The sequence below is a fragment of the Aspergillus brunneoviolaceus genome, assembly GCF_003184695.1.
Source record: "Aspergillus brunneoviolaceus CBS 621.78 unplaced genomic scaffold BO95scaffold_47, whole genome shotgun sequence".
Classification (NCBI taxonomy): domain Eukaryota; kingdom Fungi; phylum Ascomycota; class Eurotiomycetes; order Eurotiales; family Aspergillaceae; genus Aspergillus; species Aspergillus brunneoviolaceus.
Genome location: NW_020290777.1, coordinates 133,279 through 158,791, shown reverse-complemented (window position 1 = coordinate 158,791; position 25,513 = coordinate 133,279). Strand labels below are relative to the sequence as shown.

General features: G+C 54.2%; 12 protein-coding genes across 12 annotated transcripts; 7 read left to right on the top strand and 5 right to left on the bottom strand.

The window, feature by feature from the left end:
* Window positions 1-109: 109 nt before the first annotated feature.
* Window positions 110-1,644, top strand: BO95DRAFT_444468 (putative protein transport membrane glycoprotein Sec20). The gene is made up of 3 exons (XM_025586894.1): window positions 110-602; window positions 690-937; window positions 1,009-1,644. Exons 1-3 carry the CDS (start codon window positions 286-288, stop codon window positions 1,605-1,607), a joined length of 1,164 nt encoding a protein of 387 aa, XP_025440659.1. The 5' UTR covers window positions 110-285; the 3' UTR covers window positions 1,608-1,644.
* A 213-nt stretch (window positions 1,645-1,857) lies between these two features.
* Window positions 1,858-3,747, top strand: BO95DRAFT_392763 (M18 family aminopeptidase). Its single transcript, XM_025583656.1, has 6 exons — window positions 1,858-1,972; window positions 2,026-2,087; window positions 2,140-2,241; window positions 2,300-2,435; window positions 2,484-2,576; window positions 2,628-3,747. The coding sequence occupies exons 1-6, from the start codon at window positions 1,897-1,899 to the stop codon at window positions 3,647-3,649; spliced, it is 1,491 nt and encodes a 496-aa protein (XP_025440658.1). The 5' UTR covers window positions 1,858-1,896; the 3' UTR covers window positions 3,650-3,747.
* Window positions 3,748-3,813: 66 nt separating this feature from the next.
* BO95DRAFT_444465 (DSC4 family protein) lies at window positions 3,814-5,466 on the top strand. Its single transcript, XM_025586893.1, has 2 exons — window positions 3,814-4,276; window positions 4,415-5,466. The coding sequence occupies exons 1-2, from the start codon at window positions 4,041-4,043 to the stop codon at window positions 5,364-5,366; spliced, it is 1,188 nt and encodes a 395-aa protein (XP_025440657.1). The 5' UTR covers window positions 3,814-4,040; the 3' UTR covers window positions 5,367-5,466.
* Window positions 5,467-5,489: 23 nt separating this feature from the next.
* On the bottom strand, window positions 5,490-6,965 carry BO95DRAFT_483459 (ATP-dependent Clp protease proteolytic subunit). The gene is made up of 4 exons (XM_025590294.1): window positions 6,691-6,965; window positions 6,599-6,617; window positions 6,329-6,496; window positions 5,490-6,261 (listed from the first exon to the last, which is right to left on the bottom strand). Exons 1-4 carry the CDS (start codon window positions 6,865-6,867, stop codon window positions 5,798-5,800), a joined length of 828 nt encoding a protein of 275 aa, XP_025440656.1. The 5' UTR covers window positions 6,868-6,965; the 3' UTR covers window positions 5,490-5,797.
* Window positions 6,966-7,135: 170 nt separating this feature from the next.
* BO95DRAFT_392755 (uncharacterized protein) lies at window positions 7,136-8,416 on the top strand (the record flags this gene model as incomplete). The annotated part of the gene is made up of 1 exon (XM_025583655.1): window positions 7,136-8,416. A coding segment is annotated over one exon (1,281 nt), but the record flags the coding sequence as incomplete, so codon positions are not given.
* A 190-nt stretch (window positions 8,417-8,606) lies between these two features.
* On the bottom strand, window positions 8,607-10,370 carry BO95DRAFT_185326 (4-nitrophenylphosphatase). The gene is made up of 5 exons (XM_025580905.1): window positions 9,953-10,370; window positions 9,871-9,892; window positions 9,700-9,768; window positions 9,544-9,635; window positions 8,607-9,429 (listed from the first exon to the last, which is right to left on the bottom strand). The coding sequence occupies exons 1-5, from the start codon at window positions 10,043-10,045 to the stop codon at window positions 8,758-8,760; spliced, it is 948 nt and encodes a 315-aa protein (XP_025440654.1). The 5' UTR covers window positions 10,046-10,370; the 3' UTR covers window positions 8,607-8,757.
* Window position 10,371: 1 nt separating this feature from the next.
* BO95DRAFT_185312 (replication factor C subunit 2) lies at window positions 10,372-12,148 on the bottom strand. Its single transcript, XM_025580904.1, has 4 exons — window positions 11,930-12,148; window positions 11,794-11,872; window positions 10,926-11,729; window positions 10,372-10,865 (listed from the first exon to the last, which is right to left on the bottom strand). Exons 1-4 carry the CDS (start codon window positions 12,049-12,051, stop codon window positions 10,701-10,703), a joined length of 1,170 nt encoding a protein of 389 aa, XP_025440653.1. The 5' UTR covers window positions 12,052-12,148; the 3' UTR covers window positions 10,372-10,700.
* A 2,157-nt stretch (window positions 12,149-14,305) lies between these two features.
* Window positions 14,306-17,154, top strand: BO95DRAFT_185546 (WD40 repeat domain-containing protein). Its single transcript, XM_025580906.1, has 4 exons — window positions 14,306-14,954; window positions 15,064-15,191; window positions 15,244-15,830; window positions 15,894-17,154. Exons 1-4 carry the CDS (start codon window positions 14,638-14,640, stop codon window positions 16,656-16,658), a joined length of 1,797 nt encoding a protein of 598 aa, XP_025440652.1. The 5' UTR covers window positions 14,306-14,637; the 3' UTR covers window positions 16,659-17,154.
* Window positions 17,155-17,756: 602 nt separating this feature from the next.
* On the bottom strand, window positions 17,757-18,611 carry pdx1 (putative pyruvate dehydrogenase complex component Pdx1; the record flags this gene model as incomplete). Its single annotated transcript, XM_025582767.1, has 1 exon — window positions 17,757-18,611. A coding segment is annotated over one exon (855 nt), but the record flags the coding sequence as incomplete, so codon positions are not given.
* A 666-nt stretch (window positions 18,612-19,277) lies between these two features.
* On the top strand, window positions 19,278-20,453 carry BO95DRAFT_417132 (uncharacterized protein). The gene is made up of 2 exons (XM_025584407.1): window positions 19,278-19,301; window positions 19,378-20,453. Exon 2 carries the CDS (start codon window positions 19,404-19,406, stop codon window positions 20,271-20,273), a length of 870 nt encoding a protein of 289 aa, XP_025440650.1. The 5' UTR covers window positions 19,278-19,301; window positions 19,378-19,403; the 3' UTR covers window positions 20,274-20,453.
* BO95DRAFT_185292 (uncharacterized protein) lies at window positions 20,373-20,958 on the bottom strand. The gene has a single exon (XM_025580903.1). It carries the CDS (start codon window positions 20,857-20,859, stop codon window positions 20,473-20,475), a length of 387 nt encoding a protein of 128 aa, XP_025440649.1. The 5' UTR covers window positions 20,860-20,958; the 3' UTR covers window positions 20,373-20,472.
* Window positions 20,634-25,070, top strand: BO95DRAFT_444458 (cohesin subunit SMC1). The gene is made up of 4 exons (XM_025586892.1): window positions 20,634-24,049; window positions 24,101-24,408; window positions 24,461-24,827; window positions 24,892-25,070. The coding sequence occupies exons 1-4, from the start codon at window positions 21,080-21,082 to the stop codon at window positions 24,907-24,909; spliced, it is 3,663 nt and encodes a 1,220-aa protein (XP_025440648.1). The 5' UTR covers window positions 20,634-21,079; the 3' UTR covers window positions 24,910-25,070.
* The last annotated feature ends 443 nt before the right edge of the window (window positions 25,071-25,513 follow it).

Sequence of the window (25,513 nt, the reverse complement as noted above, 5' to 3'; positions counted from 1 at the left end):
TGTGTGTGTTTGTCTTGGATGCAAACAGTGAGCTGATCAGTCTGGATGCCTCAGGAATAAATGGGATTCTACCGGTTACGGGGGGTTTAGATACGGGAAGCCAGCCGATGATGACGCTGTTGCTGTTGCGGAACGGACACATCGACAATTTTACCCCCTCATCATACTTTCTTCATTCTCTCGTTACATACACAGCGTTTTTGTTCTATTGGGCGTAGAGTCTATCTGCGAAATCGTGTTAATGCGACTCGAGTGTGATTGTCTTCTTATCACCGACAAATAACAATGTCATCGTTGACGGAACTCCAGTCCCGACTGAAGGAGCTCTCGACCGCTCTGGCCAATATCCACCCGCTGGTTTCTCGACTGCAGAACTTCACCACCGCTATTGGACAGGGGGATGAGGCGCGCTTGGAGCTGGGGACGGAGATCCATACGCTTCTGAAAGGGGCGGAGGATCAATTGGAGTTGTTGCGGGTGGAGGTGGAGGGTCTCGAGGCAGGTCCCGAGAGTCGACGAAAAGCGCTGTTGGATAACGAGAAGGAATCGGAGAGGGAGCGCGTGGTCGCGCTGGCGGGGCGCTTAACTGAGGAACTGAAGAGGTATGTGTGCTTCTTCATGGGAAGAGTCTAGATCTATTGAGTCTGGCCAGATCTCGGGATACAGATGTATGTTTACACCGGACGCAGGACCAGAAGAGACTTCCGGAACGCACAGCTACAGGCGAAACGCAATGCCGAGACCGCACGCCGCAAGGAGCGGGAGTTGTTGTTCTCCCGGTCCCAGAGCGCCGAGAGGAAGAACCAGCCCGCCGAGAAGCTGACGCAGGATGAGATCGTGAAGAACGCTTCGAACGATGTTACGGCGGCGCTGCGGCGTACGCATCAGTTGATGCAGTCCGAGTTGTCGCGGAGCCAGTTTGCGCAGGAGACGTTAGGTTCGTTGCTGTTGCTGTTGCTGCTGTCCTGCACGCCTCTGAGCTAACCATTTGTCGCCAATCCTTCTCAGAGCAATCCACCGCTGCCCTCTCGTCGCTGTCGGAATCTTACACGGACCTGGACTCGCTCCTCACCTCGTCGCGCAACCTCGTCGGTTCTCTTCTTCGGTCGCAGAAATCCGACACTTGGTATTTGGAGACGGCGTTTTACATTCTTCTTGGAACTATCGCTTGGCTTGTCTTCCGGCGCATACTTTACGGTCCTCTGTGGTGGCTTGTGTGGCTGCCGGTGCGACTACTGGCACGATCTACTTTTGCGATTCTAGGTGTGGTGGGCATCACCAGTCGGGCAGTGCAGGCCTCTGACTCTGTTACTCCTGTCGCTCAGTTGGTGCAAGAGACCCCAGTCGTGGCTCCGAAGGTGGAACCGACAGTCCAGACTGCAGAGCAAGAGGCAGTATGGGACCAGGTCCCTGTTACGGACGAAGCGGAGGAGGACCGCTTGATTGACCAAATCGGCGAATTGGTAGAGGAGACTGAAAAACAGGAGGAGACCAACATAGACGACATCTCGCCGGAGGAAAGGCAGAGGCAAGCGGAGCTGCCAAGGAATCCTAAGAAGAGGATGTTTGAAGCTACCGAGGTTCCCCACCATAGGGATGAACTATAGAAGCATATATCTATAGCGGATTCAATGTCTTCATGAGGTGCCTGTCTCTTAATTGTATTTTTAAATAAACGTATGGCCGATTAAGTAGGCCCTTCGGCAGCCCTAGAAGCACGGCGATTGTGTATGGACGATGGATGGGCCTTTCCCCGCTTCAAGAGCTGTCAAATGAACTGACCGCCTTGGCATGATCTCCGTCATGGCCACTATGAACTTATCCGTACTTTGGCCCATTCTTTTCTCCTCCGCACCACCCCACGGTTTCTCGGTCAGATCCCAAGGTCCTCCAAATATGACTTCTAAGCTCGCTCAGAACCTGAAGCAGCCGGCTCTGGACTTTTTGTCCTTTGTCAATGCCTCTCCCACCCGTAAACTCCGCCCCAATCATACTGCCTTCTCTGTGCCTGACCGTTCCATATAGCCTTTCATGCAGTCCAATCTGCGAAGGACCTGCTCGCGAAGGCCGGCTTCCAAGAGATCAAGGTACAGACGATTATTCCATAGATTTTGAGATGAGCTACTAATACCACTGCAGGAGAAGGATCCTTGGGCATCCACCTGCCGTCCCGGCGGAAAATACTATGTCACTCGCAACCAATCCACCATCGTTGCCTTTGCTATCGGCAAGAAGTGGCAGGTATGTGCCTAGTCAACGATCTTACCTCACTGGGTCAATTGACGCTGATCCTAAACAGCCTGGTAATCCCATTTCCATGATTGGGGCTCACACCGACTCCCCCGTGCTGCGGGTCAAGCCTGTCAGCAACAAGCGTGGGGAAGGCTATGTCCAAGTAGGTGTCGAGACCTACGGAGGAGGCATCTGGCATACGTGTGCGCTTACCCGGTTCCTACCATGTACTCGGTGCTAACTGCTCACAGGGTTCGACCGTGATCTGGGAGTTGCAGGCCGGGCTATGGTGCGCAACGGCGACGGCTCTATTGTGCAGAAGCTGATCAAGATTGACCGGCCTAGTATGAACTGTGTCTGAGATTTTCAGGGTGTATGACTAACGAGCTTTATAGTTCTGCGTATCCCTACCCTGGCTATCCACCTTGACCGCCAGGAAACTTTCTCCTTCAACAAGGAGACCCAGCTCTTCCCCATCGCCGGCCTCGTGGAGGCCGAGCTCAACCGCACCGGTGCCGGTGAGACCACCAAGGCTGAGAACAACGCTGCAGAGGATGACGGAGAGTTCTCCCCTCTAAAGGCGATCACTGAGCGCCACCACCCTTACCTGGTCGAGCTCATCGCTGCCGAGGCCGGTGCCAAGCCTGCCGATATCCTCGACTTCGAGATGATTCTGTTCGATACGCAAAAGTCCAACCTGGGTGGTTTATTGGATGAGTTCATCTTTTCTCCCCGTTTGGACAACCTGAACAGCTCTTTCTGTGCCACCGTCGGCCTGATTGACTCGGTTGCCGATGCTTCGGCCTTGGACAATGAGTCGTCCATCCGTCTCATTGCGCTGTTCGATCACGAAGAGATTGGCAGCCGTACCGCTCAGGGCGCCGACTCCAATATGCTTCCTGCCGTGATCCGTCGTCTCTCGGTGCTGCCGTCGACGGCCGGCGGTGATGCTGAGGTTTCCACTGCCTATGAGCAGACTCTGTCCACCTCATTCCTTCTTTCTGCCGACATGGCGCACGGTGTTCACCCGAACTACTCCCCCAAGTACGAGAACGACCACCGGCCGCAGATCAACAAGGGACCTGTGATCAAGATCAACGCCAATGCTCGCTACGCGACCAACTCTCCTGGAATTGTTCTTCTGCAGGAGGTTGCCCGCAAGGCCGCCGAGGACGGTGGTGAGGGCGTGCCTCTCCAGCTGTTCGTTGTTCGCAACGACTCCAGCTGCGGCAGTACCATTGGTCCCATGATGTCAGCCAAGCTGGGAGCCCGTACTCTGGATCTGGGCAACCCTCAGCTCAGCATGCACAGTATCCGCGAGACTGGAGGTACATATGATGTCGGCCATTCCATCCGGCTGTTCACGAGCTTCTTCAAGCACTACGCCGACCTCTCCAAGACGATTTTCGTGGATTAGAGTAAGTAGATAACATTCGATAGTATAGCCTTTTTATAAGAGATACCTCATTGTCATTCCCGAGTCAGCTAGTGTTGAAGTGCGGCTCAGCGCTAAATGTTGTTGTATTTTGAGTGACTTACTGTAGTTAGTAGCCTCAGCTCCGTCGGACCGAGGAAAACCCGCCATCGCCTGACGCAGCTGCCTGGTCCTTCTCCGCCTCCGCTTTCCGCCCTCCATTCCATCCGTCCCTCCTCCACTCCACTTCTCCTGATTAACTAACTGATTAACTAACTGATTAAACCGTCAGCGTGAACCTCACTTCCCTTACCTTCATCCTTCCCTCCTTAAACACCCTCCCACCTTCTTAACTCTCCGATCTCATTCATCATCCATGTCCTCATGACCCTCTATGACCACTCCAGATGTGTATCGAGATGCGGAATACCTCGCTGACGTGTCCGGCTTATCGCCCGGCCTCGTCGCCGGACCTCCGTCCAGCAGCGGCAGCACCACCGGCAGCAACGGCAGTTACGATGAGCGCATTAAAAAGATCCAATCCACCGCCAAGGTAGCCTTCATCGATCGGCTGCTCCGCGATCTCGATATCCTCATCTACTGCGAGCTGTCAGCGCTGTATTATATGGAGTGAGCAATTTGGCCCCATATCTCTTTTTGCCGTCGTCATTTTGTAGATCCAACATATTATTACATCCGACCCCAACCCAACAAACACCCCGCCCCAGTATTCATTTATTAACAGACTATAATTTTGTGGGTTGGCAGTTGCTCCATCATCCTCTTCGCCCTCCGCGCCATCGTGCAGCTCATCTTCTTCACCCCGAAAGCCCCGCCCTTCGACCCGACTCGGAACCAACCCTTCGTCGGCGCCATCTTCCTGAGTAATCTGTTCTGCATGCTCTACCATACGCTCTTCGCCGCGCCGGAAGCCGGCGAGGAAACCCGCGGGTATATCCACGGGGGCTTGTTCATCGACTTCATCGGCCAGAAGGCGCCCGTCCCGCTGGCCCGGCTGCTGTCGATGGATGTGTTGGTTCTACTCCTGGATTTGGTGATGTTGGGGCTGGTGGTGGAGAGAGTCAAGTCTGTGGAGGCGCAGCAGCAGCAGCAGCAGCAGCAGCAGCAGCAGCAGCAGGGATTGATCGGTACGGCGACCGGGCAAGGCTCAAGAAGTAATATCCTGAGTGCTATCATCAATGGGATGGGCCAGGACCACGATTCCGAAGAGCGGGGTGTTCTTCGGGGTGCGGCCACAGGTACTACTTCTCCAGATGACCAGACGACTCAGGTCCCGGTCAGTGGACAGCCTTCGAGGCAGGAACGAGCTGAGGATCATGACCATGACCATAACACTATGATCGACGAACGGACCGAGTTGCTGGCCGACCCGACCGAGACGGGCCTGGACCTGGGACGCAGCACGGCCGCGGCGAAGGATGGTCACCCCTTGGATCGGTTCGCCTCGGGCCAGGCGGTGATCATGGACGTGGGGCTGGTGGATGTGGTCCGCGAGCAGTGGCGGTACACTCCGGCGACGACGGGGCGGAGTTCGTTGCGGTTCGCGAATCCGCAGCAGGCGGCGGCGTTCATGGCTGGGTTCCGGGATGCAATGAATGGGCGGTCGACGGAGCGGAATGCGCAGACTCCTGCCACTGCCACGGCTACTGCCAATAACCCCAATCCCGCTCCCGATGCCAATGGCATTGTCAGTGCTTAGAAGAGAGGGTTGCTTTGGCTGGTGTAGATGCGGGGGTTCTGCTGTACTGTATAGGCATAGAATAGGTCATAATATACTAACTCTATTTGTTAACCATGTGAGAACGTGGATGAAGTGTCAGGGGTAGTGCATTATGAGTAAGTTATTGTCTAATATCTGACATGGCAGTCAAGCAGGAAAGGCTGGGCGGAGTGGAGTGGAATGGAGTGGAATGGAGTGGAGTTTCTATCTCCAAGCTCTTCGTCATCAGTATATGATCGTCAGCATCACATAGAAGGCACAACCACAAAAATACAAAGCAGAAAAAGACAATCAACCCAGGGTATGTATAAACATCAACCTCAACCCCCCTCCCTCTTCCCCTTCCACTCAGAAGGAAGAAAACCAGCTATAACCAACCCAAACCCTAACCCGGCCTAATCACCTAGTACCTACTCCTCCCCACCATTCCCATTCCCATTCCCATCCCCATCCCCCTTCGCCTCTCCTCCACCACCACCACTTTCCTTGGGCCCACCACCAGGCCTCCGATCCAAAATCTCATCCACAATCCCCATCTCCAACGCCTCCTTCGCCCCCATGAAGTAATCCCGCTCCATCAGCTTCTCAATCTCATCCAGCGACAGCACCTTCTTGCCCGTCAGATGCCGCTGGTAGATCTTGTTGAGCTGGCTGCGCACGCGCAGGATCTCCTTGGCGTGGATCGCGATGTCGCTGGCCTGTCCGAAGTACCCGCCGGACGGTTGGTGGATCATGATCGACGAGTGCGGCAGGCAGTATCGTTTGCCCGGGTGGCCGCCGCACAGGAGCAGCGAGCCCATGGACGCCGCTTGGCCCACGCAGATCGTGGAGACGGGGCTGGCGATGTAGGTCATTGTGTCGTAGATCGCTAGGCCTTTTGTCTCGGATGATTAGTGTGGGGGTTTGGTAGGCATTGTCATTGGGGGTACGTAGACACATACCGGCCGTGACCGACCCCCCGGGGGAGTTGATGTACAGGTGGATGGGCTTTTGGGGGTTATCGGCTTCCAGAAACAGAAGTTGGGCGACGATGGAGGCGGACATGGTTTCGTCGACTTCGCCGTTCAGGCAGATGATGCGCTCTTTGAGGAGGCGCGAGAAGATGTCGTCTGCGTTGGGCGGGAATTAGTTGGGTTGGTTTGTGGTGGTAGTGGTGGTGGTGGTGTGGGCTTGATTTGAGTGAGCTGATGCATGGATTGAGTATAACGTACATGTGTGCCAGCCTCCGCCCTGATGGTTTGTTAGTGAGCTTTTTTTTGGGGGGGGGGGGTGGTTGACAGATTGATGGGAAACTCAAACTTACCACCGTCTCTGTGACGAACGGCGTGGGCGTCCATCCTCGCGCAGGTTGGGCCGTCGATGAAGCTGGTAGTGGTGATCGCGACGGGATGGGGCTGGTGAAGCTCCGCGACAGGGCCGGGATGGCCGACGGGCGGCTCAATATACGACTCGCTCGCTGCAGGGGACGAGCTGGATTCATTGTGAAGGTGTTGCTTGCAAATTCAAAGCGGGTAGGCAGGTAATGGCAAGATGGAGGCAATGGTCGGAGGGGTGATGGTCGGACGAGTGGTGTAAGACTGTCGCAGCAGCAGCAGCAGCAGCAGCAGCAGAACTCCGCCTTTGCGCGCCGGGCGTCGGTCAACGTCCAAACCTCCGCGGGTTTTTCTACTCGTCTTTCTTTCTCCACCGACAACCGCTCCCGTTCCAGCTGCTCGCCGCGCCATCCACCACCTCCACCAAAGGAGACAATGGAGTGTCTCTACGGTCGAATATCCTATGCGTCATGGCGCTTGAGGCAATTTCGTCAACTAGTCAACAATAGTACCACCACCGCCACCATTCATGGCCCAATTCCGTCTCAGCACCACAACCACCGCATACGCACTTTATCCACCTCGACCGACGAGCTTGAACCCCCACCTCCGCACTCAGCAGATACCGCTACTAAAGAAACACCTGCCAAACCGCCCCGAGAACCTCGAGCCCAAAAGTCCCCCCGGCCGTCCTCCCTCCTCCCCAAATCCCCGTTACTCACCGACCCGAAATCCGGCTACGAGCGCCTGCACAAGAAGAAAGCCCGCGGCAAACCATCGCACCTCAAAGATGATCTCTCCACGAACCCCTGGGCCGTGGCGCTGGCCACGCCGATCCGCCAATGCTCGCTGACGGGGCTCCGCATGCCGACGGAGTTCATGACCGGCTGGGGTCTCGAGGAACACCCCGAGGGCAAGAGTCTCTTCATCCATCCATCCGAGATCCTACCACCGGTGACCGTGCCCGAACCCGCTCCATCGCCGTCGTCGTCGTCATCATCATCATCATCGTCATCTTCTTCTTCGACAGATCAACCGAAGAAGACGCAGCAGACCTCCCAAGCGATCCGTCACCTGCGGTTCCGGATGGTCAACCGACTCACGCTCCTGAACACGGTGACGGAGACTTCGCGAAGGTCCAACAGGAGGATCCCGGCCATCGCGCTCGCGTTCCCGATTCGCTGGCGGCCGCCGCTGGGGCCGATGACGGACTCGATGATGGCGTCGTGCGTCTGGCGCCAGGACATGCCGCAGTTCGTGACGCGGATGATGCGGCGTGAGGTGGGCCAGCGGCTGCGGAGGGCCGCGACGCAGTCGAACGACTCGCCCAAGCGGCAGGTCTGGACCTCGGTGCTGCCGCTGGAGGAGGACCAGGAAGAGGATGGGGCCGCGCTCATCGCCGAGGAGGCGCTGGTCGATGCGCTGGCGAAGATGGAGCCCGTCGCGCGCATGGAGACGGGTGCGGTGCTGGTGCTGCGGCGCACCGACTCGCCTCAGCTGCCCCTGTCGGGCTTCTTCCGTCTGCCGCAGATGGATTCCAAGGTGCCCGTGTTCGATATGACGCGGTTACTGTCCGAGGAGGATCTTCTCGTGTGTGGCAAATTCCAGGGCCAGGCGGCGGTGTTCTTTCGACCGGACGACAAGCCCACGGTCAATGCGATGCTGGGCTTGTGGAAGCTGGCGGGGCTGTTGAGAGATGATCCGCATCTTGATCCGCATCTTGATCCGCACCAGGACCTTGAGCCTGAATCCTGATAAATCATGCTTTACATCCGCCGCAACCCTACGCACCCTGCCACACCATATGTATATAGCGGAGATTCACGAAGGCTGGTGGGGGAATATCTCCTGTATTCTATAATCTATGCAACCTAAACCCGTACACAAGACGGGAAGAGAGGAGCCAAAACCTATCACAACCCACCCCCCTCCCGGTTGTCCAAATAGTAACTACACCAGGTTCCGTCAATAGGTTCTATCTCTCCAAGCCTTAGACTCTCTCAATTCAAAGTATTCCCCCCATTCCCATCCCACCCAAGAAAAAACCTTGAATTGAATCACTCACACCCCAGCAAATCCGCCAACCGATCCAAATAAGCCGCCGGCCTGACCTCCCCCCGCAAAAAGTCCTCCTCACTACTCACCCCCGTCAAAACCGCCAGCGTGCCCCCCAGCTTCCCCTCAACCCCAAACCGGATATCCGTATTCGCGCGATCCCCCACCATACACGCCCTCTCCCGGTCAAACCGAAACTTCCCCTCGATCGCATCCATCATCGCCTGGTTCGGCTTCCCCAACGACACGGGCTCCTGGCCCCCCAACATCATGATCAACGGCGCGCTCATCGACCCCGCGCCGGGGAACAACGTCCCCGCATTCGGCAGCGTCGAATCGATATTCGTAGCCAGGAACACCGCGCCCCGACGGATGTAGTGGAACGCCAGCGCCAGCTTGAGGTAGTTCACATGGAAGTCGAGGCCGACCAGCACCACCCCAACCTCCGGGTCGAGGAGGCTGGGGTCGCCGGCGGCGATTTTCTTGTAATCCTCCGGCGTGATCTCGCGGCGGTAGGTCGGGTCGGTGCCGCCGAGGAAGGGGACGTTCTCGGCGCGGAGTTCTTGCTCGATGCCGGTTTCGCCGATGACGAAGACTTTGCGTTTGTTGGGCGGGAGGGAGAGGATGCGTGAGATGTAGATTGAGGCGCTGTAGGAGGAGGAGAAGATTTCTTCCTGTGTCGTGAAGGGGGGACGGGTTAGTGGTGGGGTGTGGGATGTAGAGGGTTTGGGGGTTGAGGGAATATGGCTGGCTGGCTGGCTGGCTGGGGATGGGGTTGGAAAACGTACCGTTGTGCTGGGAATGCCCAGCCCCTCGAGCTTCTTCACGTAGTCAGCGCGCGACTTGGTGCTGTTGTTCGTCACGAAGACCACTTGTTTGCCTGGCACACGAAATGGGGGATTAGCTTGTCTGCGAGCAGCGCATGCCCCCTGAAAATATCATACCTTTGCTTCTCAACAGTTCCAATGTCTCGTTTGTGCCGGGGAAAAGGTGGTCCCCGGACCAGAGAACCCCTAAGTTGTAGATCGAGGGTCAGTCGGGCCTTTGCTGTAGGTGCTGTTGGTGCAGAACCGCGGAAGCTCTGATGTTCTATCGGACTCGTGGCGAGGACGTACCATCGCAGTCAAACAAAAACACCTGGATGATAAATTAGCCTCTGTCAAGTCCAACACAACCTGTCTCACTGAAGACACTCACATCAAACTTGTCTATGAACTCACGGATGCCAGCCGCGTCGCCAGTCAAATAGCGGGGAGTGTGGGTGGATGCGGGGTACTCGGAGGAAGCCATGAGGGTGGACGGCGGTCTATATGCAGTGCTCTAAGGGTCTATTTTAATATCGCGATATGCTGCTGCCTCAAATGTATGTACCGGAGCCAGGAGAAAACGAAATCTAAAAATTATTTGAGTCATAAGAAGTCTTGATGCGGCACACTCTATTCTTTCCGGCTCTCGTCCGGCTCTCGTCCGGCTCTCGTCCGGCTCGTCGGTGAGCCACGAAGCGGGCCGCACGTGAGGAACCGGGCGATGAAGGAAGGTTGCATGCATGCCCTCCGTGTATGACGTTCCTACACCTACATGGGTCCCCATTGAGATTGAGTTAGAGAGAAAGCATGTTTTGACTTGTTCGTTATATTTCATACAGTCGTAAGTCTTGGCTTCACTCCGAGTTGCAGATTTGGATTTTGCGCGCGCGCCCGATTGTTTCCCATGACCACCGGCTCCACTGTATATTTCCGTGCTACAGGGAGCGATGCATGAAAGAAGATGACAGAGTCTGGTGGCTTTGGTGAGGAACCATTCTGTAAACTTCTGTATCCTTCGGATGATGATGAGTCGCGTCAATTAGCCTCCTGACACTCCTATCGGCGAGGCCTGCCAATCGAATGACGTCGCTCAGAGCTTATAGAAAAATAATAGGTAGTGGTATAGCCGTCTTCGACGACTACGCGCCGCCTAAGATGCCAGAAATTTTGAGTGCGACGTCAAGGATAGTCAGGTGCTCGTCAGCCCCGTCAACCAGACGACGGTCCATTTCCGAGAAGACCGTCACAATCTTATTCTTCTGAATATCGGGAATAGCATCGTTGTAGATCATGCGCCGATACAGCTGCACCAGATTAGTATTGAGACTCCACAAGCGACGTTCAAAAATAGAATATAGAATTACCTGTAGAAGGAGCTGACTGGCACTCCATCCATCTGCAATGATATCCGTAACCACCTTGGAAACAGCATCATAAGATGACCCGACCTTCATCGGCTGCAGAGCCCGGGTCAGATCATCCAAAACACTTTCAGGGACGACACCAGCGATCTCCTCGATGGTCCTGACAGTGATCAGTTCCGAGTTTCCATCTGCCATCTCAGTATCTTCATCGTCGTCCTTCTTCTCGACCCTACCGGCCCCGACCAGCTTGGCCGCACTTTGCAAATAGGTGATCGCACGTCGCAAATCACCTTCACTACAGCTGATCAGCTTGTCAACCACACCCTCTTCTAATCTCAAGTTTTCCAGCTTGGCGATCTGGACCAGCCGATCTCCCGCCGCCGTATTGTCCAAAGCCTTGAATCTGAACTTGCTGCATCGACTCGCCAGCGGCTCGATGATACGAGTCACATAGTTACAGACTAGGCAGAAACGGGTGATCCGACTGTACTGCTCCATGGTGCGACGAAGAGCGGACTGCGCGTCCTGGGTCATACTGTCTGCCTCATCAAGAATGATGATCTTGAATGGAGGACACGGGTATTTGGCAAGGTATTCCGCGCCCATGCCTGTTGAGTGACTGAGTTGGGCACGAGCAAAGTTCTTGATTTTGTCGCGCACTATACCAATACCACGTTCATCGGAAGCATTCAATTCGAGGATGCGGGAGCGGTAGAGAGTAGGACCAAAGAGCGACTTTGCGAGAGCAAGAATCGTGGAAGTCTTTCCGGTACCGGGGGGGCCGTAGAAAAGCATATGGGGGAGCTAGAGATTGCCCGTCAGTATTCCTGGCTCTTAGGCGACGATACGATTTCGGAAGTCGTCGTACATTAGAAGCTTGCAATGTGCGTCGGAGAACCTTGGTGGTGTGATCTTGTGCGGCGACATCATCAAGAGTCTTGGGGCGACTATTTCGTGGTCAATGTGACAGGCATTTAAGGACACATTGGGTGGAGAGCGCCTACTATTTCTCAACCCATGGTTGTTGTCGACCTTGTTCATCCTTCCCATCCGTTGGCTTTGGCTTGGAGGTACCCGAAGCTGCAGCTGCAGCCCGGGCTTTGTTGCTGAAGAAATTGGCAGCCATCTCCAATTGGTGAAGGTTGAGGCGAATACTACTCGACTGGTGGGTGCCGACGCTACTCTGGGATGCCCGGGGAGCACGGCGGCGAGAGCCCTGAAAGCGTGTCGGAACGCGTCTCCACGTGATACGCGCTGACCGCCCGCCCACTTTATCATTTCCAGTTGTTACCGGCGGATGGGGAGCAGACCAACTTGGGGACTATGATGAAGCTCTCTTAGTTTGGGGCACGGTACTCCGTAGCTTTGCAGGACTGCACAGCACATACTCAGTTGTCTTGAAAGCCGCAGCAACAAAATAGAGGCCTATGCCTAACGCGGTGATGGTCACTAGTGCCCCTGATATTATCGCTACTTTGATCAATGCCTCGTTGGCACTCATCGCTGTTGGATCATGGCTTCAACAAGGTGATGTTGAGGCATGGTCTGAATGCGCCCGTATGCTGAAGAGAAATATCTACGGAGGTGCACTTTAGTTCGGGAAGGGAAGGAACAGGCTGGCGGCAGAATGCAACTGTGGAAGCAGCTGGTCGGTCCTCGTTGAGCATCGCATCAATTGCATGCGCAAAGCTTGAATGCTAATCTAGCGTACATGAATTACCCGCGAAGCAGCTCTGTGACCGATCAGAATTGGCAGACGCAAGGCTCATGAGAGCCTCAAATGAAAATCTCCATATTGGGACAAGTTAAATAACCGTTCCATTGCAGTTTTAAACTGTAATCTCGATAGTATGCGATGAGTAGACCAGCGAAGAATTATCATGGACAGCCATGGCAGCATGTCGAATCAATGTGATTCGATTTATTTGGCTAATCGCATCAGGTCGATTCTAGTGTCTCGTCGAGAAAAGCCAAGGAATAAGAAGCCACTGAAACATTCGAGACAAAGATCAGAGATATTGAATGGTCCGAGAAGCAAGACGTTAGACTCAAAGGAGTCCTGAGCATTCGCTGACTCACTGGGATCTGCCCTGATCTACCGGATCAAGTGGGTTGGCTCGGATTCTTGGTCCAGGCACTATCTTAGTAGTAGTAGACCATCTACTCCGTACTAGTTATCTTAGATCGACTGCATCATCGAAACGGGGAATTGAACGCCACTAAAGCGGCGGTTGTGACACGGAAGAGCAAGTCCAGTTAGAGACTCATGCTGCGACTGGGATTAACTGCAGGATGAAATAAACGGGATTCTGTGGTCGAAAAGTCTCCTGTTGGAGGAAGGGACTGGCCCAAGCTTCCCCCATGGCGCGTTCTTTCGCAGGGCGCGTGGAATGAGAGGCGGTCGCGCTGCTGGTGCTCGTGGCCCTGGCACGCTCTATAACAGTCGCCCTGATCCAATCACCAGGTCGGCGCTTCGCGTCAATGAACAACAAAAGACGATGACTTCGAAATCAGGTCGTCTTTTCTTCCAACAAAGAAGCGATAAATCTATCGACCTTGACTCATTGACTCGTTGGCTCGTTGACTGACTGACTGGAAGTTAGGATGTTGCTCTCCATGCTTACAACTTAACTTGTACGATAATCTTGTTGTGGTGGGGGAAAGGAAGGATATCGGAAGTCGATAGTAGTCGGTGGTAACCAACTTGCAGGCGATAAACAATAATAATTAAATCATCATCTGCAGCCGCGCGACCAACAACACATGACGGAGACGGAGACGGGGCTTCCCCATCTTTCCCTCTCACTCCTACTCAAAAGGACATTGTATATATGAATGACCGCTACAGGATCATTGCAAAGTGATTATTTTCATCAGGGTAGTCATTTGCATGAATTTCAATTCTCTAGTGACTTTTTTTTACCTTCTTTTTTCTTTTGTTTTCTCCAAGGAAAGGGCCATCGTCATCTAAGTCAATACAGCTGCAGCGTCAGGCCAACCTCCCTGTGTTGTTCCAGAACCGGTTTAGCGCACCCGACGCGTGACTGAGTGCGGTGGGTGCAGTGGATCACTGGAAAGATCCCCTTCGAACGGTCGAGCAACAGACAGCCCAGAGACTGAGAGAGGGAGAGGAGAGAGAGAGAGGGAGGGAAGCCCATCGCCGCCGCCGCCGCTGCCAACCAGCCAGCCAGCCAGCCAGCCAGCCAGCCAACCCTTCCTTGGATTGATCTTGTCTCAACCCTTCTCCCTCTTTCTTTCTCACCAACCCAAAGTGGTCGGGTCAATCTCAAATGACCTCCACAATTTGTGCCATTCTATCAATTCAGTCTTGGGTCTGGTGAGAGACTCTGTCTGTTTCATTCCCTTGCCGCCGTTATCCTCACTGCCCGCCTACTTCCCAAGTTTATTTGGTTTCATTGAACCCGGAGCGGAGCATAAGGGCTCTCGCCTGTTGTCGTCAACACTTCCAACTCTCACCTCACACTCCTCCCCCCACGAACCTTTGAAGCGCCGATTGATCGACCAAATAAACAACCCATAAAATAATAGACCTACGAGATTCGCTGTTCCTCTGACTTGACTTCGCATCTCGCTGCGTTTGCGACTCATCGACCGTGGGGATCTGTCGCATTGACCCTACCTGACTTGATCCCGCTTTCGACCGCCATTTGTACTGTACCTCGTGAGGATCGGTCATCCCTCCCTCGAAACCATGGGCGACCCCCGGAAATTTGATCCTCCTGCTACCCGCAGCGCAGCAAGAAGTGGGAAGTCGCCGGAACGTGCTGCCAACGCATTGTCTATCGCATCCCCTCCTGGCTCAAGAACCCCCCCTAGTATGCCAGCAAAGAAGACCCTCTTCTACCCCGAATCGCAAGGGAGACAACAAAAGAGCCGAAACACCTCAGAAGCGATCGATCCCGATGCGCTCGCGAAGGCTTTAAGGGACTACGAGGACGCTGGAAACCCTCGCGAGAGAACACCCGGCACAAGCCCCAGTCGGAAGAGGCAACGAGTATACGGCGACAGGTCAGTAGCACCACACTTCTGGCACCTTCCTACATCAGCTCGGCCATCTCGGTCATATTGTGAAGCAATCCCTTGAGCTCCTTGCTAACGTGCCTACGCCGCCTCATAGATTCATACCCAACCGTGAGGGGCAAGACCTGCAAGCAACCTACAGCCTCCTTCATGAAGACGGCTGTCCCTCGACTCCCTCCAAATCTAAGAAACGCGCTCCTCATTCGGAGCTTCATTTTCAAAAGAGTGAGTTTGCACACAAGTGTGGCGCTGATCCCTTTGGCTAATGATCACTCAGCCGAAGAAGCAAACAGAATGTACTCACGGGTCTTGCGGAGTGAGCTTTTTGGAAACACCGTTCCTCAGGCAGACCTAGACTCATTATCGCCGGATCCGCTGCTGGGGTTTGCGAACGGAATTAACGACAAGACTCGCTCTCATACCCCTCCGTCACATGTCGTATCGAGCCTCCCCCCAGCCAGTATAACGCCGTCCACTCCCCATAAAAATCTTTTCAACTACGCCTCCTCACGCGCTGGATCTGGTCATCCGACGCCATCTAAGACTCCTCGAAGTCAACATGGTCCGAACCTGAACGTTCGGTCAGAGCTCTACAGCCTTTCCCCGATCCGATACGACAGCCAACGGATATTAGAAACACCCCGCAAACAGCCTCGCTACGTTAACAAAGTGCCGTATAAAGTACTTGACGCACCCGATTTACAAGATGACTTCTATCTGAATCTGGTAGATTGGGGAAGCAGTAATGTTCTTGGTGTTGGTCTAGGTAATTCGGTCTATATGTGGAATTCGCAGACTGGAAGGGTTACGAAACTGTGTGAACTGAAAGATGATACCGTCACGAGTGTGAGCTGGATTCAACGGGTAGGTGTCAGATGTTCAGCAAGCCGAAGTCTTCGATACTGACTCAAATTCCGGTTAATTTAGGGTACTCACCTTTCAATTGGAACAGGCAAAGGACTCGTGCAAATCTGGGACGCAGAGCGATGTCGCCGTCTAAGAACGATGATCGGGCACACTAACCGTGTCGGAGCGTTAGCCTGGAACGACCACATTCTGACCTCAGGGTCACGAGATCGTCTGATTTTCCACCGAGATGTTCGTTCGCCAGATCAATTCTTGCGCCGTTTGTCCGGTCACAAGCAAGAGGTGTGTGGTCTCAGGTGGAACACGGAAGATGGCCAATTAGCTTCTGGCGGTAACGACAACAAATTGTTGGTCTGGGACAAGTTGAACGAAACTCCTCTCTATCGCTTCTCCGACCACACAGCCGCAGTCAAAGCAATTGCTTGGTCGCCTCATCAACACCATCTCCTAGCCTCGGGTGGTGGAACGGCGGACCGAACTATCAAGTTCTGGAACACGTCAACAGGATCCTTAATCAAAGAGGTTGACACAGGAAGCCAGGTCTGTAACCTGGCGTGGTCGAAAAACTCGGATGAGATTATCAGCACTCATGGGTATAGTCAAAACCAGATTGTGATCTGGAAATACCCCCGCATGGAGCAAATCGTATCTTTGACTGGGCATACTTTCCGTGTACTTTACCTGGCTATGAGTCCGGATGGTCAAACAGTCGTCACTGGTGCTGGCGACGAGACTTTACGTTTCTGGAAGATCTTCAACAAAAGACCAGGAAGAGAGCACGGTCGTGAAGGCAGTAAGCTGGCTGAATGGGGTACTATTCGGTGACAGCCTCGAGCCTCGGCTACTAGTCGCCCTTGAACCTTTGTGCTATGTCACGCTTGACTATTTATTAGCAGTTTCCGATATGCATTAGATTCGGCGTTCCAGGGCATTGGCGTTTATTCGATGCTGGGCATGTCCTTGGACGGTCTGGGGGATGGTCATTTTCTCACGGTTTTCCTATTGGCATTTCTCGCATCTTGTGAATTTTCACGGCATTTACATGGGCGATCGCAAGTTTTCCCCTTCTGCATGCACATCGCGCGCTTGACTGGACCTCATCTGATTCTCACCACATGTACTTTGGCCCATGTCTTTTTTTCTTTCCATTCTACTACCACGGCTTCCCCTTTATTCTTTATTCCCTTGATTTTCCTTTCTCGCGGCCTTCCTTGGGCCTTGGAGTTCCAGCAAGCGCAGTTCCAGTTTGACCCAAAGATATGAAGTCTCTTTCTCAGCAGCGGCGCTCATGGTGTTTCTCAGGTGAAACCAAGACCGAGGCGTTGCTCCTCTCCCCTACTTCTCCCATTGCTGTCTCATCTTCATCCTAATGGCATGATATACTTTGAATCTCTCTGTTCCCTCTCACTACTTACCCCGTTATCGGCAACCGATGAAGAGCTGGCGATCAAGCCGCAAGCCCAACAAAGCATTTATTCATACCGCGCATGATGAGCTAGGAATAGCAGCTCTCTGACGGGAAAGATGTTACGTAAGACAATACAACCACCATGAGCTTTTTCTTAGATGTGATTTGCAGGCGACTCAGCGCACAAGCTCAGTCAAATTTGGCATCTTGAAGGAAATTTTTGATTTCTATATTTGATAATTCCAGCTCACTACCAGCACATCAAAATGCACTTTGGTTTCATTCCATTACCTGTGAGAGTTGTAAATGTTGTATATGTGTGTGTGGGTGTGTATGCTATACTTGACGAGCATTAGCTGCGGAAAAGTAGACGCAGAAAGAAGGCCTCCCCGTTAGGGCTATCAGTACTTACAAGATGGGGGCGAAAAAAATAGGAAACGTCATTCCAAAACGAGACATGCACGGGGATGAATAGAAAAAAATAGCAGGCGAAAAAAAAAAAAAAAAAAACAGATCTATAGAACAAGCCGGCCCGGCTCAACCGTCAACAGCGACTTGACGCGGTCCAAGAAAACCTGAGCTCTCTTCTCATCGCCCACGGGGACCGTCAAGCTGAAGACGTTGGCCGCGCCCGCGGCCGGCGCTGCGCCGGTGACCGAGGAAACCGAGGAAACCACCTTCTTGGCGGCGGCCTTGCCACTGCCGGCCAGAATGTCGATGATATCCTCCGTGACGGACTTGGTTTTGGGGATGACGACGGCGTCCGCTGCTGCTGCTGCCGCCTCCTCGGCGTTGAACTCGGGGAAGTACTCGCCGCGGGAGGTGCGGGCGGGGGCGGCGCCGAGGACGAGCTCGTCGAAGAGCTCGTCCGCCGTGAGCTGCTCGCGCACGGAGCGGGGGAGATCCTCGTTGGCGAGGTCGGTGGCGCGCTCCAGGAAGGTCGACAGCGGCACGGTGATGTGCAGCTTGTCCTGCAGGCGCTTCTGGGCGTGCAGCACGGCGGCCAGGGAGATGGGGACGGCGACGCGGGTGGTGGGAGGTGGACGGAAGACGGGGGCTTCGGCAGGCTTGGGGGTGGGTTCAGCTTCGGCGGGCTTGGGGGCTTCAGCAGCGACAATCTTGATGTTGCTCAGGTCCAGCTGGCCCAGCTTGGCGAAGCGCGCCGCTTGGGTCGCCGGGTACTCGGCGGGGATCTTGCCCAGGTAGGCGAGGACGTCGCCCTTCAGGAGTCGGCCCTTGGGGCCCGTGGCGGGGATCTTGGAGATCTCCGATTCCGGGATCCCCTTCTCGTGCAGCAGGCTGCTGACCGATGGGTAGAGCGGGTAGGCGGGGTTCTGGTACTGCACGGCGGCGGTGGAGTTCAGGCCTGTAGTGTGGATGGATGGGTTTGTTAGCGAGGTGTATGTGTCTGTGTGTGTGCAGCGGAGGGAGGTGAGGGCTCGTGGAGGTTGTGCTTGTGCTCGGATATGAGGGCTGAAGTGAAGGCTGGTTGTGTCTGGTGGAGAAGAGGGCGATGGTGATATTCTTTCTTTCCCCCCCTTCGGAGTCGGCGGAAAACTCACGCTTCGAAGTGTTGATAACCCGGGGTTGGCGACGGGCAAGAGCGGCCGGAAGTCGGCGCAAAGGGAAGCTGGAGGCCATCTCTGTTGTTGTTGTTGTTGTTGTTGTTGTTGTTGTTGTTGTGGTAGGTCGGAATCGAATCGATTCTCAAGTGGTGGAGATAATAAAGTGGTGTTCGAGAAAGTCGCGAGGCACTGCAGCTGGGAAACCCGGGAAACCAAGGATCGCACTTAGGAACCCACCACCACGATGACGATAGAGTTCAAGGAGCTCGGCGAGGTCGTCTAGATGGTCGCGATCTGTATTTAGAAGCTGCAAGACATTCGGGCCGGGGGCAATGGCGCTGCGACAAGGAGGAGTGAATGTCCGGGGATGTTGAGGTTGTTGGGAGTCTCACCGATGGCCCGGACGGGAACATTTTTCTGCCGCGGATAACAACGGGCTTAAACGGAGTTGCGCATTCACCAGCTCAATCGCTGACTTGCTGTGGCTGGTCGAAGGTAAGCTCAATTGCATTTCTCTCGACTCTCCGGAGTTAGATCTGCATGCTAATTGTTATTTCGCTCTTGATTCCAGGCTCCCAACGCGACACTATACCCATCATGTTTGCTACACGACCTTCTGCTTTCCGGGCATTCGCCCAGCAATGTCCCCGGAGTACCTTCTCTTCGAATTTCCAGACCTCAAGTCCAGTATGGCGATTTTTCTCGTACAGTGCTCCGCGAGCAAAGGCTGCCGTTAAGGCTAAGAAGCCCGCTGCACCACAGCCCAAAGCCCAGGAGCCGGCCGAAGATACATTGAGATTCGCGGGCAGACGGCCTGCGGGCTCAGGCCGATTAGCTGCCAAAGTCGCAAAAGAACCCAAGGGAGAACTGATGCTGTTCCAAGCGCCCTCACACCGCAGCTACGTACTAGGTGCCTACGGGATCACGGCTTTTTGCTTCGCGTACTCGGTGTATAACAGCAATATCACCTTCCGCGACCCGATCGCACCTCTCCCCATGTGGCAGAAGGTAACATTCGGAAGTATCTGTGTCATGATGAGTGTGATGGGCACTGTCTTCATGGCCAAAACGAACAAGTTGATCAGGACCGTCAAAGCTGTCAACAAGAACGGGGAGGCCTACATTAGGTTCACGGTTCGCAGCTTCATTCCATTCCGCAAACCGTATGAATTCGACGCTCTGCCTCGCCAGGTTGCCTTCGCCCGTCGTTTGGTGATTTCCCCTGATGCCGCTAGTAAGAGAAGCACGATCCAGCAGAGCGCCCAAGTGAGCTTCTTCAGACAACCGCTGAAGAAGATGAGTATGATGTTTTACAAGACATTTCGGGCGATTCGTCAGCTGTTCACCGGCGAGGATTTTATCCTCATAGAAGTGGATGGTCAAAAGGGTGAATTCCGCATGGATGCGGCTGGGTACGTCTCGCAGGACTTCTTGTCCGTTGGCAACCCGGTGACTGTGAGACGCTAGACGTGAGTTCTCGACCTGTACGATATTCTTCTCTTGATGTCTCAAATACTCAACCTTTGTTCCTTACTTTATCACTGCTATACGCTGGGCTTATGTTTTGGGGCTGCTGCATTCTGACTTAGCCCCACCGCCTCCTACTACTACCATGTACATATTGTAGAAACTAGCATTCAAAACTAGCACTAAGCAAGATCTTCCTTCAAGAAAGAGATAAGCGTAGTAAGTAGAGGATAGGCGTAGTAACTAGAGTCGATACAAGGGACTTGAGTGGAAGTAAATATGACAGCCACGTGACCCTCTCCGCAGCGCGTCTTCCGCCCCCCCAATCAATCAACCGTCCGTGACGCGACTTCGAGATAACCAAAGTAGTGAATGCTGCGCGAGCCCCTCCACACTTGCTCCGTGCAGCCCGGGCTAATCCAGCCTTCTCCCCATTCCGTGGTGGGCGCAGCTCCTCCATTTCCTCTGCATCCGATATCTGCATTTCTGAATCCGTCTTCTCGCGCGGTCGCAGCAACGCGCGACCCCTCTGTCGCAAAATGGGGAAGCTCATCCGACTCGAGCTTTTTAGTATGCAGAACCTCATCTGATTGACACCCCATACCGCCCACTGACCGCTACATCAGACTTCAAATCTTACAAGGGTCACCACACCCTCCTCTTCGGCGATGCGTACTTCACCTCCATCATCGGGCCCAACGGGTCCGGCAAATCGAACTCGTGCGTTTTCCCACCCACCTCGGAATGAATACCTCCGCGGAACACGCATCGCGAAGGGGTAGTTTATGCTGACTATCAATCTCAGGATGGATGCGATCTCGTTCGTTCTCGGTATCAAATCATCCCATCTGCGATCTACGAACCTCCGCGACCTAGTCTACCGCGGTCGTGTCCTGCGTACATCCAAGGTGGATGCGAACGGCAATGCCATCGACGGAGCCGCGGACGGGGAGGAGCAGCCCGAAGACGAGATCGACGGCGAACAGTCCCAGGACCCGACCGGATCGAATGACCCCCGGACCGCATGGGTCATGGCGGTGTATGAGGACGATGCGGGCGAGGAACAGCAATGGCGGCGGTCGATCACCAGCGGGGGTGTCAGCGAGTACCGCATCAACAACCGCGCGGTCACCGCGCAGCAGTACAACGAGGCGCTCGAGGCCGAGAACATCCTGATTAAAGCGCGCAACTTCCTCGTCTTCCAGGGTGACGTCGAGGCGATCGCATCGCAGTCCCCCAGGGACCTGACGCGGCTGATCGAGCAGATCTCGGGCAGCTTGGAGTACAAGGCTGAGTATGAACGGTTGAAAGCGGAGGCTGAGGAGGCTGCGGAATCACAGACCGTGCAGCTGAACCGCCGCCGCGGAATCAACTCGGAGATCAAACAGTATCAGGAACAGAAGCGGGAAGCAGAGAACTACGCCAGAAAGGCCGAGGAACGCGATCAAGCGATCATCACACACATTCTGTGGAAGCTCTTCCATTTCCAGCGCCTGATCGACGCATCCAGTGCGGATATCTTGAAGTACCAGGATGAGCTGAAGGAGTTCCGCCGCGGTGTTGAGAAGTACGAGAAGAATGTCGAGGACGCGAAGAAGAGCCACGCCATGGTCGGTCGGGATGTCGCCAAGGCGGAGAGGAACATTGTCAAGAAAGAGAAGGACATTGAAGAGGCTGCCAACGCCCTCGTCCCCGTTGATGAGAAGGTCGATATCACAAGGAAGAAGGTCGAACGCTTTGCTTCTCGTATCGCAGAAATTACCCGCGAAAAAGATACCCAATCGGCGAATGTGAAACAGCTGGAGAAGGATCTCAAGGTTGTCGAGAAGGCACGGGCTCAGTGGGAGGCAGAATGGCAGAACACGATGAGCAAGCAGGGCGGCCAGCTGAGTGAGGCTGACTTGCACGAGTACGAAAAGCTCAAGGAAGAGGTCAGTAAGAGATCGTCTGCTGAGCAACTGAACCTCGACAACCTGCGCCGTCAGCGGAAGACCGAAGCCGAAGCCCTGAACAGCCTCGAGAGCAAATTCGAAGGGGCCGATTGGCAATTCAAAACCTTGGAATCTGAGACGCAGACCTTGGCCCAACGCAAAACCGCCCTCAACGATACAGTCAAGACAACTTCCAAGGAGATAGACCGCAAGAAGAAGGAACTCAATGCTGTGACTTCTGAGCGCCTGCGTGTATCACGGATGCGAACAGAATTGGAAGAAAAGTTGCAGGTCGTCCTGAAGAAACTGCTGGACGCAGATGATGGGAGGAAGCAGTCTGAGAGAGAGATTAGAGCCAAGGAACTGATTTCGACCCTCAAGCGCATTTTCCCGGGAGTCAAGGGCCGCGTCAGTGACCTTTGCAAGCCCAAGCAGAAGAAGTACTCCGAGGCAGTTAGCACTGTCCTGGGTCGGCACTTTGACGCGATTGTTGTTGACAATGAGAAGACAGCTAAGGAGTGCATCCAGCACCTCCGCGACCAAAGAGCCGGCCAGGCCACCTTTATCCCACTCGAGACAATCCAGGTCAAGGCCTTTAACTCGAACCTCAAGGGCCTCCACCGCGGAATGCGTCCGGCTATCGAGACCGTCGACTATGATGACTCGGTTGCCAGAGCTATTAGCTACGCATGCGGGAATGCAATCGTGTGCGATGATCTGGCGACCGCCAAATATCTTTGCTATGAGAGAAACGTGGATGCCAAGGCCGTCACGCTCGATGGCACTGTAATTCACAAGGGCGGTTTGATGACCGGTGGTAAAGGGCCTCAGCAGCACTCCAAGCGCTGGGAGGACTCTGAGGTGGAGAATCTGTACAAGCTCAAAGACAAGCTGTTGGCCGATCTTGCCAACCTACCCAAGGGCCATCGCCGCGGCACCGAAGAGGAGACGCTACAAGGTGACTTGGTTGGCCTGGAGCAACGTCTTGCCTACGCTCGGGACGAGCTCAAAGCACTCGAGAGAAACCTCGAGAGCAAACACAGCGAACTAGAATTCGTCAGAAGTCAGCTCGAAGAAATGCGACCGAAGCTGTCTGAGCGCGAGGATTCACTACAGGAACTCGATGAGACTATTGCAGCATCTCAACAGAAGGTCAGCAGCGTAGAGGATGAAGTGTACAAAAAGTTCTGCAGACGTTTGGGCTATGCCAACATCCGCGAGTACGAGGTTCAGCAGGGATCATTGCAGGAGGAGGCAGCTCAAAAGAAGCTCGAGTTCACGACGCAGAAGAGCAGGATTGAGAACCAGCTAAGCTTTGAGCGGCAGCGACTGCAGGCTACGGTCGACCGCATTGCTAGCCTTCAGGCACAGCATCAACGTGACGAGGAGTTAATCCAGGAGCTTCAGGCCGAACAGGAGCGCATCAGAAACCAAATGGATGAGTACAATGCTGAACTTGACGTTCTTCGAGAACGGCTCGAGGAGCAGAAGGAGGCATATGCTCAGTCGGCGGAGAACCTGACACATCACCGGAGGGAGCTTCAGAAGCGCACCAGAGAAGTTGAGGGCACTTTGAAGAATGTCAATGCCCTTGAGGCAGAGATACAACGCAATTCGTCCAGTCGTTATGCTCTTCTCCGGCGTTGTAAGCTGGAAGATATCGATATCCCGCTGACAGACGACTCCAACCCCTTGGATCAGCTTCCCATTGACGATTTGATGCAAGCAGCGGATCCAGACGCCATGGACGTGGATGAAGATGCCAACGGGGTTGGAGACGCCTTTACCGTTCAGGACTATGGCATCGAGGTTGACTTCGACTCTCTTGGAGACACTCTCAAAGAGGTAGGTTACTCGGCGTCAGATTTACAAGACTTTCCACTAATTCGATCATAGGAGGATGACGAGAAGCTCGAAGAAGAACTGCTCGAGAAGGTCCGGTCTCTCAACAGCGAGTTGGACAAGATGGCACCTAATACACGCGCTATGGAGCGGTTAGAGAGCGTGGAGAACAAGCTTCGAGCCACGGAGAAGGACTTTGAAGATGCTCGGAAGCGGGCTCGGAAGGCGAAGGACGAGTTTGAAGATGTGATGCGCCAGCGGTCAGATCTCTTCAACAAAGCCTTCTCTCACATCTCCGAGCAAATCGGTCCGATTTACCGCGAATTGACGAAGAGCGCAAACTATCCACTGGGCGGCCAAGCGTAAGCCTGATTGGAGCTCCTTCCATTCGACCCTGTGCTAACAGAATGGCAGTTACCTGGATATCGAGGACTCGGACGAGCCCTACCTCGACGGTATCAAGTACCACGCCATGCCTCCGCTGAAGCGTTTCCGGGACATGGAACATCTGTCCGGTGGAGAGAAGACTATGGCCGCTCTGGCTCTGTTATTTGCGATCCACTCCTACCAACCGTCACCCTTCTTCGTGCTGGACGAAGTCGATGCTGCCCTCGACAACACCAACGTTGCTCGCATCGCCAACTACATCCACGACCACGCTGCTCCGGGCATGCAATTTATCGTCATTAGTCTGAAGAACGGACTGTTCCAAAACAGTGAAGCCCTGGTTGGAATCTACCGAGATCAGGTGGAAAACAGCAGTAAATCTCTGACTCTTGATGTGAGAACCCTTCTTTTCCCGAACTCCTCGCTAAATGAGATACTAATTGCTTCCGTTCGTGCAGCTCCGTAAATACAACTAAACAATGATTCGGAAAGATTGGGTGGAGTGGACTGGGCTACTTGACTCTGGTGTGATGTGTAGAATATATCATTCTCTGGTCTGGTCTTGTTGTTTCTTTCTTTGATGAGCAAAATGGTTTTAGCTATCGTGCAACGGATTAATGGGACTTTTCTTTCTGCTTTTCCTGATTCCCACCCTGGTTCGTCTTCTAGGCCAGACACTTTTCGACCTTACTCCGATCACGGAGAGAGGTCCGGATCTAACGACACGACACCAGCCAGTTTCGACAGCAGAGCCCTAGCCTCTCGCAAGTGAAGTGAACCCCCAACCCCCAAAGATCGTCCCTCCCACCCCCGCCATCCCCGCAGACCCTTTCATCTCCAGCTCTCTTTAATCCCTGACCCCCGGAAGAATTCCGGCCTCAACTCCGCCAATAAACCCCTAATGATCCTTATGAAGTTACATCGCACTTACGTTCATTGCAGGCGAGTCAATGGCCGCCTCCTCTTGCCCGTTCCATAGCCGCGGAGCTGCACAGGATGCAATGGTATATATACCCCCGGACCATAGGACGCAAATGTTCCACCATGTACATGTCAGGGACCACTACACTGGCAGTTCCG

Excerpts from the sequence above, each read along its gene's own strand:
- BO95DRAFT_444468 (XM_025586894.1), top strand. The coding sequence starts at position 286 with ATGTCATCGTTGACGGAACTCCAGTCCCGACTGAAGGAGCTCTCGACC. Across the intron at positions 603-689 it reads TTAACTGAGGAACTGAAGAG|GACCAGAAGAGACTTCCGGA; the intron begins GTATGTGTGCTT and ends CACCGGACGCAG. Across the intron at positions 938-1,008 it reads GTTTGCGCAGGAGACGTTAG|AGCAATCCACCGCTGCCCTC; the intron begins GTTCGTTGCTGT and ends AATCCTTCTCAG.
- BO95DRAFT_392763 (XM_025583656.1), top strand. The coding sequence starts at position 1,897 with ATGACTTCTAAGCTCGCTCAGAACCTGAAGCAGCCGGCTCTGGACTTT. Across the intron at positions 1,973-2,025 it reads TGTCAATGCCTCTCCCACCC|CCTTTCATGCAGTCCAATCT; the intron begins GTAAACTCCGCC and ends CGTTCCATATAG. Across the intron at positions 2,088-2,139 it reads CCGGCTTCCAAGAGATCAAG|GAGAAGGATCCTTGGGCATC; the intron begins GTACAGACGATT and ends ATACCACTGCAG.
- BO95DRAFT_444465 (XM_025586893.1), top strand. The coding sequence starts at position 4,041 with ATGACCACTCCAGATGTGTATCGAGATGCGGAATACCTCGCTGACGTG. Across the intron at positions 4,277-4,414 it reads TCAGCGCTGTATTATATGGA|TTGCTCCATCATCCTCTTCG; the intron begins GTGAGCAATTTG and ends GTGGGTTGGCAG.
- BO95DRAFT_483459 (XM_025590294.1), bottom strand. The coding sequence starts at position 6,867 with ATGAATCCAGCTCGTCCCCTGCAGCGAGCGAGTCGTATATTGAGCCGC. Across the intron at positions 6,262-6,328 it reads CGGGGGGTCGGTCACGGCCG|GCCTAGCGATCTACGACACA; the intron begins GTATGTGTCTAC and ends CCGAGACAAAAG.
- BO95DRAFT_185326 (XM_025580905.1), bottom strand. The coding sequence starts at position 10,045 with ATGGCTTCCTCCGAGTACCCCGCATCCACCCACACTCCCCGCTATTTG. Across the intron at positions 9,769-9,870 it reads GTTTTTGTTTGACTGCGATG|GGGTTCTCTGGTCCGGGGAC; the intron begins GTACGTCCTCGC and ends TCTACAACTTAG. Across the intron at positions 9,430-9,543 it reads TGGGCATTCCCAGCACAACG|GAAGAAATCTTCTCCTCCTC; the intron begins GTACGTTTTCCA and ends TTCACGACACAG.
- BO95DRAFT_185312 (XM_025580904.1), bottom strand. The coding sequence starts at position 12,051 with ATGGCTGCCAATTTCTTCAGCAACAAAGCCCGGGCTGCAGCTGCAGCT. Across the intron at positions 11,873-11,929 it reads CAACCATGGGTTGAGAAATA|TCGCCCCAAGACTCTTGATG; the intron begins GTAGGCGCTCTC and ends ACCACGAAATAG. Across the intron at positions 11,730-11,793 it reads GCACATTGCAAGCTTCTAAT|CTCCCCCATATGCTTTTCTA; the intron begins GTACGACGACTT and ends GGCAATCTCTAG.
- BO95DRAFT_185546 (XM_025580906.1), top strand. The coding sequence starts at position 14,638 with ATGGGCGACCCCCGGAAATTTGATCCTCCTGCTACCCGCAGCGCAGCA. Across the intron at positions 14,955-15,063 it reads CAACGAGTATACGGCGACAG|ATTCATACCCAACCGTGAGG; the intron begins GTCAGTAGCACC and ends GCCGCCTCATAG. Across the intron at positions 15,831-15,893 it reads GTGTGAGCTGGATTCAACGG|GGTACTCACCTTTCAATTGG; the intron begins GTAGGTGTCAGA and ends CGGTTAATTTAG.
- BO95DRAFT_417132 (XM_025584407.1), top strand. The coding sequence starts at position 19,404 with ATGTTTGCTACACGACCTTCTGCTTTCCGGGCATTCGCCCAGCAATGT.
- BO95DRAFT_185292 (XM_025580903.1), bottom strand. The coding sequence starts at position 20,859 with ATGAGGTTCTGCATACTAAAAAGCTCGAGTCGGATGAGCTTCCCCATT.
- BO95DRAFT_444458 (XM_025586892.1), top strand. The coding sequence starts at position 21,080 with ATGGATGCGATCTCGTTCGTTCTCGGTATCAAATCATCCCATCTGCGA. Across the intron at positions 24,050-24,100 it reads TTGGAGACACTCTCAAAGAG|GAGGATGACGAGAAGCTCGA; the intron begins GTAGGTTACTCG and ends ATTCGATCATAG. Across the intron at positions 24,409-24,460 it reads TATCCACTGGGCGGCCAAGC|TTACCTGGATATCGAGGACT; the intron begins GTAAGCCTGATT and ends ACAGAATGGCAG.